General features: G+C 35.4%; 1 protein-coding gene across 1 annotated transcript; it reads right to left on the bottom strand.

Annotated features, from left to right (window-relative positions):
- Nucleotides 1–560: 560 nt before the first annotated feature.
- On the bottom strand, nt 561–13,931 carry LOC137391975 (mannosyl-oligosaccharide glucosidase-like). Its single transcript, XM_068078553.1, has 11 exons — nt 13,759–13,931; nt 12,779–13,008; nt 11,621–11,779; nt 10,066–10,327; nt 7,814–7,914; nt 6,928–7,114; nt 5,275–5,500; nt 4,591–4,717; nt 3,215–3,336; nt 1,582–1,726; nt 561–1,367 (listed from the first exon to the last, which is right to left on the bottom strand). Exons 1-11 carry the CDS (start codon nt 13,925–13,927, stop codon nt 648–650), a joined length of 2,448 nt encoding a protein of 815 aa, XP_067934654.1. The 5' UTR covers nt 13,928–13,931; the 3' UTR covers nt 561–647.
- Nucleotides 13,932–15,435: the final 1,504 nt, after the last annotated feature.

Genomic DNA, 15,435 nt, shown 5'->3' with positions numbered 1-15,435 from the left:
AAATAATAATTTTAATTTATTAAATAAAAATAACAAATAAATTATTTTTTGGCAAACTTTTACGAGGGAGACAACGTAAATGATGCGATAGACAGACAACTCCTATTTATCGGGCACTACATGTATGTGCAATACAGGGTCGTGTCCTAGGCATTACACACCACTGCTTATACAGCCGAGCCTGACTGGCGTAGATAACTCGGGTTAAAATATCGCGTGAATGCAAGTTTTAAAGCAAATTTCAAAATGATAACGCATTAGTCTAAGTTTACCTTGCAACTTGTGTTGTTTTTTTAATTTTCAACTAGGACATGGAAATCAAGATCCATATATAAAGCAGCATCACGCACATGTGCATGTCTTAACAGTACGCACTGATAACTGCAAATGTGATTACTGCAATGTAGCATGTCTTCACACAGCATGTGAAAGCTTCAACTTTAAATGATTGATGTATAATGCTGTCATTGTAAAATGATTCAATAAATATCATTTGCTCCAAATGGCAGCCTGAGTAGCCCTTCCACACTTGAAAATTTCAAGGCTAGCACCAGCATCTATATACGTGTAACTGTATTTCATTCCATAATTACAATCTTTGTGCAAACAAAGGCAATGCAAAGAATATGAAAGTAAGAATGAATTGACTAATACTTGTCTGCCATAAGAAGGGTGACCAAAGCAGACCAACCCGTAAAAGGATGGCAGCCTTTACCCTGACCAGTCTTATCATCATACTGTTCCCAAATGTAGCCTGTTCTCCTATATTCAGCAAGTAGATTGTTGATGATGTTGTCTCTCAGCTCGGAGTGCAAAGAGGCTGCCAACTCTTGATGAGGTCCTTTGACAATGTAGCCATAATGAAAGAGTGATCTCACGGCGAGGTAGTTTATGTTGATCCAAATAGCACCTCGCCAGTACGGTGGGTCATGCTCAGTGTTATATCTCTGATATAAGGGTGAACTTTGAGAAAGTGAACGCAAACCGTATGCAGTCCACAACTGGTTCTCATCTTTCAACTGACGTAGAATATGTCCGAGTTGGTCACTTCCTGGTTCCAGCAGTTGCGTCAACATGGGAAACAGTGAAACGTACCCAAAGTAGCCTGTTATTAGTTTATGTTTAGGTTCTTTGGTTACCACCCTCTCAAGATCTCTATGGGGAATGGGCTGGCCAGGTTGATGATGTTGAGGCGGCGGAGGCCTGACAAGTTTGGTGGAATCGGTGTGCAGACCGAAATCGGCATACCTCTTGTGCGGTTCCGACCAGTGCAGCTGATTGAGCAGCCCGTTGTCAGACAGAGCATCAAAGGTTAGTTGATAATCCTGTGCTTCCTGTCCAAGGGTAAGGGCTATTTTTGCCATCACCTACAAGTGGTAAACATCATTAACCATAGGCTGACATAGACATACAAGCATTCTACCCTGACAGAAAGGGATTGACTGTATCACTAATACCAGAACATCAGAGTCATCAGAGTAAATAATAAAGTGCGAAATATGATCAATGTGGTAACCAGACAAAGAAAGCTTCATCTAATTCTAACAGAAGACGAGAGAAGACAATTGTCAAGATGGAGACCTTCGAGGCGAGGGCCATCCAGCATCTCAGATCAAGATGTCTCTCCTCATTGGTTGGATGTGAGGCGCGCGGGTAGTCATCCAGTCCTGAAGTTAGAGTTTTGGGGTTAATTTCAGACACTGCCTTCTCATTCCTCCCCTTCCATCTAGAAATATTATTCTTTTGTTTCCTCATCAACATTATTAATACAGAAATCACAAACATTAAAACTGCATATTTGAAATTGTCACATAACAGCAGGGATTACGTGTATGTCACAATTTCCATTTCCATAATTCATTTCCATATCATTTCCATAATTTATTTCCATTTCCATAACATTTCCCTACTTCATTTCCATTTTCATAACATTTCCATAATTCATTTCCATATTATTTCCATTTCCATAAAATTTCCATAATTCATTTCCATATTAATTCCATTTCCATAACATTTCCATAATTCATTTCCATATTATTTTCATTTCAATAACATTTCCATATTTCTAAAATAAAATTTCCATATCCATCTCCCTAAAATTATGGAAATATTTATGTTTATGGAAACAACGATATACAGGGGGGCTGTATATCATTGGCTGTATATCATTGCTGTATGGGGCTGTGGGGGCCGCATATCATTGATGGAAATGGATATGAAAAAGTAAACATTTCCATAATATGTTTAGCGATCCCTGCATAACAGCCCCTCACTCCAGTAATGCAGAACCTGTCAATGCTAGAGTTTTTGTTCTAGAACTTTTTTAGAACCAAATTTTGCAAAGCAATCAATGCATTTAAGTATTGAAACCATGTTTAATATGTTTTCTAGTTTAGTCAAACCAGTTGAACGAAAAAATGTTATCGTGTTTGCAGTTTGACCAATGCAATGCAGTTTGCAAATTTATATATATTTATAAAAAACACTTTATATATCTTCAGATTTATAGAGTGTTTGTTTGTCATATGTCCAGATACAGCGAGAAAATATGCACAAAAAACTGCTTCGCACTGAAATTGAACTCCTGACCACCGATTTTGCAGATATGCACTACCCCACGCAGCCACCTTGCCATACTAAGGAATAATTATGGACATACTTATTACACCTGCCAATTTTAAATGGCGATTGTTAAAATATGCATATTTCATGCTCAGCTAGCATGCTTAAACTATTGGAAGAAAAATTCCTGCACAGACTTCCTAAAATGCGATAAATATATGTCTATATAACATAAACTTAATTAAACATAGCACACACAAAAATAAACAAACACCTTCATTAAAAGTTAAAATAGTAAATGATGTATATATATTAATTAAAAATAATTTTTTTGTGCAAAAACTTTTTTATTATCTATACAACGCCAGGCATTCATCTAGTATACATACAGATGAGCCGTTTGAACAGCTATTGGTAGTGGAATAGTTGAACAAGAATGTTGTTAGAGAGAGTGATTACTAACGAGAAAGTAACATAACACAGGCTACAATTCTACCAATCAAATGGGTATAGCGATCAGTATGTGGAGTAAAGGCGGAGGAACCAAACGAAGGACTGCAATTTATGTCTACCATAAAACAACAGAACCAAACAATCAAACAATGGAGCGATTTGGATAAGAAGGTAAGGAAAACTAGGATAGGAAACATACCTATAGCTAGAAGGTATTTCACCCGCTTGTGTGGTATTAAACCATTTGTACCATGCTTTCAGACGGGGGAAGAGGCTGCTAAGATATTCCCGAGAGTTTGTGCTGTTTTCCTCAATTAGCGACTGCAAGTAAAAAAAATGTAACTATGACAACGAGTTTTAATATTGAATAATCAGCTATAGCACTGCAGTGGTGATCTAGACATTTGTTGCAAAATAAAGTTCAATAAACAAATGATAAAAACAGATACACCCTAGCAACCTTACGCCTATAAATTATATTATCAAGTTTTGAAATTTCCTGGTTACTCATCAGTGTCTTGCCTGCACACTTTTACTTCAATAATCATATGTACATCAGTAGGGTATCAGCTAAATACTGTGCGAGGTGGTATTTTGTACAACTAGTAAGCAAAATCTTACTAAACTGTCACTATGGAATATAGCCTAGCCATTGCTTGATAAGTTGGCTATTGTAATTTTATAATACTACTGTTTTACATAACTTATGGCAAATTAACTCTATTAAACTGCGAAGTTGAACAGAAGACTCCAGAAAAAGGAACAAATGGCCATTAAAACAAGCCTTGGCAATAGAGGTTATCAATACATGTAATGCTTTATCGTAACCGCAAGCAAAGAGATTTTAAGATACTAATTCAGTTGTGTTTTTCTGTCCTCTTACTGCAAGCCTACAGTAGCGAAATATTAAAGCTCAGACAATGCCTACAGCTTAATAAGTTTGTACTAAATTTTTATAGTGATAGATAAGAGGACAGTAAAGATTTGATGACATAATTGTATGCTGACCAGTAGTAACAAGCTTCCATAGTCAGATGTTGGTTGATATATGGTCTAGGACTTTAGACATAGCCACCAATCAATGCTATAGTGATTTTAATGTCAACGATGCATTTTAGAGCTCAGTACCAATGATATAAATCATTTTGATTTTCATCATTTTGATTTTCATCATTTCCACATTTTCCCCCTTCAATTGGTTCATCCAAAATCTAGAGCAACACGATTCCGTAGAATGTGCTGCAACGATACAGCGATAAACCTAGCGATTCCGTAGAATGTGCTGCAACGATACAGTGATAAACCTAGTGATTCCGTAGACTGTGCTGCAATGATACAGTGATAAACCGAGCGATTCCGTAGAATGTGCTGCAACGATACAGTGATAAACCTAGCCCCTCGACACCCTTCAGTTAAAAACTGTCATGCATCAACATACTAACACAATAATACTTGATACTATGACAAACTAGAAATGTGCTAATGTGCCACTCGATTTGTAAAACAGAAAAAAAAGAAACATAATTATCAGAGAGAGAGAAATCTCTAAAACATGTAGATACATATTGCACCTACCTCTACCATGGTCTCAAGTGGAAGAAAAAATGTTGGTGGATTGGCATTTTCATTCCTTTGAACCACAAATTGTTCAGGAACTTTTGCTCTAGCCTCTTCTCCTAAGATCTGTTCTCGTGGTATCCACCTAAACGCAAATATTACATGTATAATTAAGAGCTCGCGGTTAAATTTGTAAAAAAGTGCAATTATAAAATTTAAACACTATTTCAAGTATGAAGAAGTAAATTTTTCACAACATTTTATGCTATAGGTGCTCTAAGAGCATTTTTAACATAAAAAATCTGAGAGGAACTTGTTCATACCTAAAATGATATTTGCATATAAATTTAATGAATTAATTAATTGTATATTGTAACTTACACACTATTGGCAGAGAGCTCTTCAATGGTATTTTAAATAAGATAAGCCAGACTGAAGAGCATCGCTAGGACAGAATGTAGTCATAAACCAAACTAACAGGTAGGTGGTAGAGGTATATTGGGTAGAAGTCATTATATGACCAGAAGTTGGTGAGAAAGGAGTTAGTGATTGACTTAACCTGCCTCGCTAATACGGTGCAAAATACAGGCATTGTTATACCAAAACTGAAAACACACAGCACTCAAACATAAAACTCCACGGATTAATAAGCCAGTACCCCTCTGTGTTGATAGAAAGCTACATGGATGAATAAGCCAGTACCCCTCTGTGTTGATAAGGTCCATCCAGTGGCCAATAATCTCCATGGAAAGCTCTTGGTCCCACTCCTTTATCAGAAGATTATGGAAGCCTTCATCCCAAAGAAAACCACGAGGAAAGAAAGATCGAGATGGTACAGCGGAGAAGAGACCCGCCTCCCAGTATTCAATCGGCTCCTGATTGTAGACCGACTGAACCTTGGAAGAGCCAAAAAAGAAACCAACGCCTCCTGCAAAGAAAAGTGTCTTGGTATATTAAAATATTTTTACAAATAAAACTTACTCAATATGTACGCTCTGAAAGAGGCCCTGATAGTCTCAAAGTCTCAAAAGTGGCACCGCATTGTTTAGAATTACTACCGTAATAATAATAATAACAATAAACAGTGCACCCTCAGGATACAATTACCCTGATATGCGATTTTTTCACCTTAGAAAGTTGAACACAATGATTTTTTCACCTCACCATACGAATCTTATTTCACGATACGAATTCAACAAAATTTTCGCCTGAGTTTAAATGTTGCAATCGGTGTGCTGACTACGTACGTCAAAATAACAAAAACGCCAAAATGCTGTTCGCCGAAAACATTTTCACAATGCCTGAAAGAGACACGATCGATTTCTCAGTTCAGCAATTTTTGTTTGTAAAACGAAAATATTTTCCCTTTTAAACCAGAAGCAAAGTTGGAGTTCCGATCCCTTCAAACAAAAGGTCAGCGGCCAGACAACTTCCCGTCACCTGCTAACAAAAATCCATTTCACTAAGAAAACTGGATCATTCGGGCTTTCTTGCCAAATTAGGTTGAAAAAAGTTTTAATGAGATCGGCTAAAATTATATTGAAAACGAAGCCAGAAACTAATAAATGTAGGTGATAAAATTTTAGGGATAAAAAGCTGAAATTCAGTAAAATATTTAAAAATACATACAGAACCTTAGCTTCAAGTGTGTTTAGTAAGCTAAACTTACTTAAAATGAATTCAAAGTTTATGCTATACAAACGTCTGTCTTAAAGGTAAGAACTCTCTACGGTACGTACTGCACATAACACATTGCAACGTTACATTTTAATGCAGAACATAACCAATAAATACACTAAATATACTAAAGTTATTGTAGGTAACTATAGTTACCAAGGTTAACATACTATTTTGTAACTAATTTTTAATATGTACAGTACTTGTATAAAATTTTGATGATCTTTACCAGGGGATGTTTGCATTATATAATTATTATGGTTTCTATACCCCTACATACTATTTTTCCCCATACGATGCCAACCCTAGAATGGATTAAAGTTGTATTCTGAGGGTGCACTGTATAGACATCTGCATAATTAATCAGCATCTGCAATTGCTCCGCAATAGGTTGTTATCTACAGAAAATGTGTTTTTTACTTTTCTAAGCAGCCATTCACTATTATACAATATCAAAATAACACTACGTATTTAGACACAACCATGAAACCATGTTGAGCTTGACAAATTTCACTCTTCAACAAAAACAAAGGAAAAGCTTATAAGTCACACAGGGTTAAGTTTGTAAAAGATATTTGCAGTTGCAAATATTAAAATAAATTAAAGATTATAACATGAAAGGCAGAAGTCAACACCTAAAAACATACCTTGGCATGACAGTTATCTTTAGGCACTCACCCAACATGTTGCTCATGGCGGCTTGTGCAAAGGCGATATGCTCATTTGAGTAGCCTTTCTCCTTGAGTCTAAAGACCTTCTCAAACTTCTTATCAAACTCCTGAGTCCGAAGAGCAATTTCAGTCTGCAAGACTGATCCTTGCAGCGAGTTGGGCCTGTCAGTAAATGTGTCAGACTCGTATACCACCTGAAAAGCAGACACCAAAACTATGAAATGACAGCAATTGTTGATAAGCTAAAAGTAAACTTCTTACTAGGGAATACAATTTGGAGTTATTTAACCCTGCTAGAATAAATGGACTAATCGCTAATACCGGTAGTAGAGTTTTGTCTTGATGAGCCTATAAGCTTCATTTGGGTACAGTAGGAGATTTAAATGTAGCCCGCGATTATATATAGGTATGCATAATGGGTTCAAATAATTGACATGGCAAACTAGAGGGTTAGCTGACCCTACTAGGATTAGAATTTATCAAGTTAGAAATTAACTCAGTCCTCATGCCCAGTACCTCATCCTCATGTAAAAGATTACTGTACCAGATAAAGCAGTAACCTTGAAAAAAGTTGTTTATTGAGGCTTGACCCTTGCTGACACTCAGTGCCAAAAGGTTGAGTGAATTATAACAAACTACTAGCCCCTTGAATATTATAAATCAATTTGCAGCAAAGATAGCAAACAGATATTCAGACAATGATGTCAGATTGTGACGTTAAGATCATGCAGGTGAGACTCAATATTTAATGCAATAGTCAGCAATGCAATCAGCTACAATGAAACTTAGAACAACAATGTTTATATCGGAGTTTCTAAAATTCTGATTGAATGAACAGAGGGTTCTGAAGATCCCTCCCTGTTGCAACAAAGTAAAAAAGGGAGAAGACATACCTCTATGGTGATAGGCAGAAGTCCTGTAACCTGGTAAACATACATGTTAGGACCAGGAGATTGGGCTGGCACAAAACGACCCTTCAATCCGACATATTCACCTACAGCAGAACATATTTAGCATACAAGACATTGGACCAGACTGTGGAGTCTAATGCAACAGTATAATCACCGGTCACCTACAGCCAAACCTCTATTTATGATTGCATTACCAATAAAAAAGCCCAGCATACGATATAACCTTTTACTCCACATTTCAATCTACACCTGATGCAATTTCCAATTTGTGGGTGAAAACAAAAAAATATAAAATTAACAAAAAAGTTTACAAGTTGAATTAGTTTAAATTTTACCTAGTCTATGTTAGAGTAAGTTATAGAGTAAGTTACGTTACACATCCCTATCACCATCCCTACCTCTGCACCTATCATCAGGGCTATACTTTCATTAGTGTGCCTCTTGCATAAAGTAACAAAAATGCCTCTTGTTGATTACTTGTTTATTAGGGTCTCTCTCTCTCGCAGTCAGTCGAGGTGACTAAGATTGTCTATGGTCATGGCTTACGTATGATAGCAGGTCTCTACTCAACTTGATTACAAGCAGTTATCTGCCATGAGTTTGTATTGATCTGCCAACATTTTAAATTCCTGTTAGGGGAGCTAAATCTTTATAGCTGACTCTAGGCCTTCCTTGATTTCTCTTACCGTCATATAGTTGTGAGTATAATAGTTGACATAGAAGCCAGTCTTGTTCCATTCTGTGTACATGACCAATCTATCTCAGACTTTTTTCGATAAGGATATCAGCCATTGATGATAGGTCTACCAGTTTTAAGATTTCTACGTTTGTGATCTTGTTCTTCCATTTGATGTTCACGATGTCACTCAAGTTGTCATCTTAATGTTTATCATATATTTAATTAATTTATTTCTTGCCTCAAGTTTGTTATTGTACCTTTTCAGCATACAGTACACCCCCAGATTACGACGTCCCTGTTCTATAGTTTTTTCGCTTTATGATGTGGAGCGCAATGTTTTTCGTCCCCTCCATACGACATTTTTGTGCCATACAACATCAACAAAAATGTCTTTTGAAGTTCAAATTTGGCGGTCGCTGTGCAGAATATGTTCGAATCATAAAAATCCCTCTCTCTCAGTTCAGCATTCTTCGTGTTTCGTAAATGCTTGATATTGCGTGAGTGAAACAAAAATTAGCGAAATGTAAGTGAATATTTATTGTGCATTTTAGCGTTTAATATAATACATGTATTTACTATAAACTTTAATTCATTATAGGCATATAACAACATATATAACTTCGATTCGTTAACCATGGGTCCTAAGTTTAATAAACACATCAAAGGAAGAAGAAAATGATTACCATGGCAGCGATGCTAGAGTTACCAGGGTAACTATGAGTTAACTATAGTTAATAAGCTTCACATACTATTTTGTACTAGATTTTTAATATGTACAGTACGTATATAAAATTTTGATGTTTTTACCAGGGGGTGTTTGCATTACATAATTACTAAGGGTTTTTATACCCCCTTATACGACATTTTCACCTTATGATGCCAATACCGGAATGAATTATTGCCATATCAAGGGGGTCCACTGTATCTTAAGAATTGGACACGCAATTATTTGCAGTATTCATTACGGAGCTGGACTTAACAGTCAAATTAATTGACTGATGATTGAATTATTGATTATTGAATTAAATTATTATTAATTGAACTGTGAAACAAATTAATTGAATGATTCTTAAGTGAATGTAATACAACGACCGTTTTACAAAAAAGAGCGACTATCAGAACGAGTTCAAATTACCAAGTCTCCATACAGTTATAGTGTAGTGACACCTGCGTGCGCCAGTGCTCAAGTGCTACGCTGATCCCACATGCAGATCATATTTCCATAGTGTGCTATAGCGGAGCAATAGTTGTGCGATGCCTTATGTCAAGGCTGTATTTTGAAGAGGTCAACACCTATGCACACACGTAAATATGACGCCATTAGTGGCTAAGGCGGTTTTTATGACACGAATATGGCGCATCGCGTAGGAGTTTTGCTTCTAAACATCAACACAGAATCACAACAGAATGAGAGTGACACGGCTGTTTCCATGATGGCATTGCAGCACCGTATGGAGGTGTATGTCGCTACGCTATCGCTGTATGTGTATACTGTTTGAGAGTGAGAAGAGTTGAATAGTTATAAAGACTAGTCGAGTGCTGGCTGTCCACTCACCGTGACTCGCATGCTTCATCTCTAACCCATAACGCACTATGGTCTGAATGTGCTCATAGCCAGGTGTGTGAGAGATAAGATGGTCATGCGTGAGGCCTGTACCACTCGACTGAAAGGTGAGGTGGAATGCCCCGAGCTCGCTGTCCTGTCCAGCTAATGATTTGAGATGTCGATGGTTAGTGATTTTGGGATTAATTTCTGCTGATCCATCAGTAGCGAAATAATATAGAAGAGAAACTTGTTTGTCCGTTGGTTGCCCCACCTTCAGAAAACAAAATTACACAGCTTTGAATTGGTCACCAGTTCAAGAAAGGTTAATAAAAGTATATGGTATAAAAAGACCTGAGGCACCACTTTAGTTTTTATATAAAAAATTGTTTACAAATGTAAAATATAAAGAGTAATTAGCTGTTAGTAACTATCAGCTAAGTACTTTTTATATTTTACATTATAAGATATATAAATATAGTATATTAATTTTATAGTATATATACATACTCATATATATACATAAATACCTATGTACACAATAATGGATAAGTAATCAGGCCTACTGCTAACAGCACTGTACGCTCTATAAAGGTGTAGAATAATGGGTTATAATAAAGGTTATAAATAACTAGAGTGTTGGAATATGTTAACTGTCAGCATCCTTTTTCGGCTTTATGTTCTTCTCTAAAGTCGCTTATAGTTCTGTTTCGCGCTTCCGTCACCGAAAGAATGCAAAATACAAAATGGAACTGTAGTGACTTCAATGAAAAACATCAAACTGAAAAGAAATTCTGATAACTTATTACAACACTATATATTTATAGACACATATATACTCATATATATTTATAGACACATATATACTCATATGTATATATAGACACATATATCCTCATATATAGTTATAGACACATATATACTCATATATATTTATAGACCCATATATACTCATATATACTCATATATATTTATAGACACATATATACTCATATATATTTATAGACACATATATACTCATATGTATATATAGACACATATATCCTCATATATAGTTATAGACACATATATACTCATATATATTTATAGACACATATATACTCATATATATTTATAGACCCATATATACTCATATATATTTATAGACACATATATACTCATATGTATATATAGACACATATATCCTCATATATAGTTATAGACACATATATACTCATATATATTTATAGACACATATATACTCATATATATTTATAGACACATATATACTCATATATATTTATAGACACATATATACTCATATATATTTATAGACACATATATACTCATATATATTTATAGACACATATATACTCATATATATTTATAGACACATATATACTCATATATATTTATAGACACATATATACTCATATATATTTATAGACACATATATACTCATATATATTTATAGACACATATATACTCATGTATATTTATAGACACATATATACTCATATATATTTATGTGAAAAGCGAAAGTTTAACGTAATGAATGTTGAGAGAGGTGACTATTCTCACGACCTACATTAACAGCAGTGATCCTAGCAGACCAGTCTCCTCCATTCACCCCTCCAACTCTTTTAATGTACTCTGTTGTAATCTTCATCCCACCATCGTACAATTCTTGAATACCAAAATCGTTCCCGTTGTGTTTCAGCCAACCATATTTGGAAAGGCCATCCCCCTGAAAGATTCAGTAATAAATATCACTTGGATTACTATTGTGCTATCTTGCTACGAATGACCGGTGCACAATATTGCGCTTATTTACCATATTTACTGACAGCGGTCATAACAGTAATAAACAAAACACAAATTTTTGAACAATACTGAGATTTTTCAGTTAATGACAAACTTGAGGGAATCAATCAATGAGTGTTACTAGAACATACTTGCAGAACGGATGAAACTAAACAAGGGGCAGGAACTTTTTATGTGACGCATACAACCATACCATAAAATGTACAATTATATTATCTATAACCTAAGTATGTACCCATTGGCTGAGTTGAAGTATATACAAATCAGATTAGAGACTAATCACTATTAGTGTCACCCATAACTCTTATGGTGCTTGCAGGTGTGTCTTGAATGCATGAGTTAAGAGTTTGTACAGGCCCCTTAAAGATGAGCTGGCACAAAATTTTAGCAGAATTTATTAGAAAGTATCGATATTTTTCTATTATATGCGACTGTTTCCGATGTTCGAGGTGATCTGTCTGCCGAAATGTTTCAAGATTAAAATCGACAAAACTTGATCGCGGTTACAAAGCTCAGAGGAAAAATAAGTGTGAAATGACGCCACTAGTTGCTATCGTTGCTATAGTGGATATAGATTATAGACTATTGCATTCAAGTTGCAGTGTTAAGCATATCTATTTTGTCAATCTCTTTACCGAAGTACAACTAAAGATGCCATAATCACACATTCTCTTGACTCTGAGCGTTTTAGCCACGTTCAAGTTTTGTCAATTTCAATCTTGAAACATCCTAGCAGTCAGATCACCTCAAACATCAAAAATAATCACAAATGATTGAAAAATACCGATACTTTCGGATAAAATCTACTAAAATTTTGCGCAAGTTAATCTTTAAATGTGTATCAGCTACTGAATGTAGTTGTAGAGAATTAAAAACGTGCCCATTGTTGGCATAGAATGACGTAAGCAAGTATAACTTGAACCTGTTCACACAAGTGTCGAATCTTTGGCTCTTGGGGAAGATTTTGCTCCAGCCACATCAGACCCGTCGCCGGAGAGTTAGCACTTCTTGTCTTCGTACCAAAGTATACACCTGGTCGATAAGTGCCCCAAAACCTCTGCATATCTTCAGCTCTAGCTTTTGTTATTACTGGTGGAGAACTGCTTGGCTTTCTCACAATGTTTTTCATCATGTCTTGGTAATAGAAATAACCTGCAAATTTAAAGGGCTCTGCGATGTACACGAGAATACTATCAAAAATGTGGAACTTTTTGTGAATACAATGTGAATGTGGATACAATTTTCAATGTATGAAATAAAGCATGTTGAGCTAGCAAGAAATTTGATAACCAAAGGCATCAGAGATTAGTAGTATTAATGACCCAATTAAAATGCTCTTATTTATGCTACCAGATGGCACACAGCCCTTTACTGCACTTTTATGCTTCGAATGGGTCCAGAGTTTCCCGCTGCCGATGAAGTCCGCACCCTACCATTTCAACGATTCGAAATTGCACTAAATAGATCTTTCCACAATTCGCGAAGTATTCCTCAAAACGGAACTTGTTAAAGTAGACTCGCAATCGGGTCACAGTCACTTTTTAATTAATTCATTCAACTAGTTGCACTAAACCAGTATGCCGAATCGTAATGGATCGCAAAGCTGAAATTTTTTTACCTCCTCAGTGGAGAACTTATCATCGATTGGGTATACATCCATCAGCAGTAAGCGTTTCTACGATGTTAAACAGTACTCTCACAGCGAATGCCTTCTCACAGGTTTAGCGATTCGAAGTCAAACGCGTTCAGATTTTACTGCTTCTATGATTCTGAGTGGAAGCAACTCCAAACTCATTTGAAGCATGGATAGGGAGTGTTTATGATTGTGTTGCACAGAATAAACTATAACAGAGGTAGAAATCTAAATAGCGACAATAGAGGATTCAGTCAGCGCCCGTTTACCTATAAAACTAGAGATAATCAGAGGTACGGCAATATACAGCAGCACTGCAAGCTTATCAACATCTGCTGACTCCTCATACTGGTCATTGGCTTGAGCCTTTGTGGTGGACTTTTTGCCAGTCTGTTTCCTGTGGCGTATTGAACTATGGCTGTGTTCCTTTCCAGGCATCTGTATGAACTACAGTAATCAACATAAGAGCAATGAGAACAGTCTGTGTATTTACTTAAGAGCATAGCAATTACAGTTCAGAGAGCTAGTAAAACAAGCCCAAGAGTAAAGAAAGGCAAGCTCAACAGGTGACAGGATGCTTTTGGTTATTTTTTCTACCATAGATAGCATCAACAGCAGGTAGAATTTAACACATACCTATGATATATAAATGTACCATATAAATAAATTATTACAACAATCAAGATATAACAGTAATACAGCCCGAGTACTTCTCTCGATGTTCTGGGATTTGTGAAAAGAAAAAATTCAATATTTCTCAATAATTTAGAATTTTGACTTTGCTAGCTATTGGCTAATCAAGATAAATGGTGTATGTCTCAATATATATTCAGATATTCAATATTATATATATATATATTAATATATATAATATATATATATATATGCAGGTTTTTGTGTTGAATTTGAGTTAGAATTTTATATTAGGACGCAGATATACCAAACTCGCCCAAGAATGATTTAAACTCAACTTTGAAAGTTGTGTTGCACAAACCATCTGAATATTCTTATATTTAGCCTTAGTATGGGCCTTGCTGGAAGCAATCCTCATCAAAATATAAAAGATTATTTGAGGGTGTAGTTATAAAAAAAAACTGACAGGTGGCTTGTACAAATCACCTTCCTAATACAAAACAGAAATACATGTATGCAAATAATCCTTTATTGCAGCGAACAGCAATCATTTTGTTTTTATGCAACACAGCCTAGATTATTTGCTTATTAAGCATAAAACTTTGCAGCACAAACAGCTTTTACTCTGTGTATTTGAGTTTTTGTTATCACCAAAATTACCATCTAATAATTAGAAAATGTAAAAATGGTTTAACAAATTTGTTAGAACTGCAGAATAACAGGTTTCATAAAATCAACTCGTAATGATTTTGACCTGTTAAAAAGCTATTATGAATATAGAATGGCGATCTAGCAGATTAATTGTGAGATCCACAGTTCTGATTGACTTCGTAGATTAAGCACTCTTGTCAACTGTTCAGAAAACCATTAATATGTTCCAGAATCTAATAAATGTCTTTTGATTTACTAATGAGCCAAACCCAATATCAAACTTGGTAAAACATTTTGCAGCCTCCTTCAGAGAGAGCGACATTAATGCTGTTGGCGTCAACATTAAGGCTAAACAGTTGTTCATATACGTCAAAGCATCAAACCAAATTAAACAAAAAACTACTTTGAGGAAAACAGTTTAGTGTCAATTATTACTTATTTTGATTGTACTGCTTTCAAAGTTTGGAGGAAAAAACCTAAAAACTTTTGAATTAGAAAATGGACTTTGACACGCCATAACAATAGCTATTATGGCGTACGCTGTTCCTGAAGAGTATTATCATCATTTATCAAAACGTTTTAAAGTCTTCAGGTCAGATTGAAAACCATCTTTTGAATGAATCTGAAGGCAATGAGTCGAATTTATACCTTAGCATCTTTAA

This window comes from Watersipora subatra, chromosome 3 (genome assembly GCF_963576615.1).
Source record: "Watersipora subatra chromosome 3, tzWatSuba1.1, whole genome shotgun sequence".
In the NCBI taxonomy this organism is placed as follows: Eukaryota; Metazoa; Bryozoa; class Gymnolaemata; order Cheilostomatida; family Watersiporidae; genus Watersipora; species Watersipora subatra.
This window is presented reverse-complemented; position numbering and strand designations above follow the sequence as displayed.

Coding starts and splice junctions, on each gene's coding strand:
- LOC137391975 (XM_068078553.1), bottom strand. CDS start 13,927: ATGCCTGGAAAGGAACACAGCCATAGTTCAATACGCCACAGGAAACAG. Junction 7,115..7,813: donor TTCTGCCTATCACCATAGAG/GTATGTCTTCTC, acceptor TCTGCTTTTCAG/GTGGTATACGAGTCTGACAC. Junction 1,727..3,214: donor GAAATACCTTCTAGCTATAG/GTATGTTTCCTA, acceptor TAATATTTCTAG/ATGGAAGGGGAGGAATGAGA.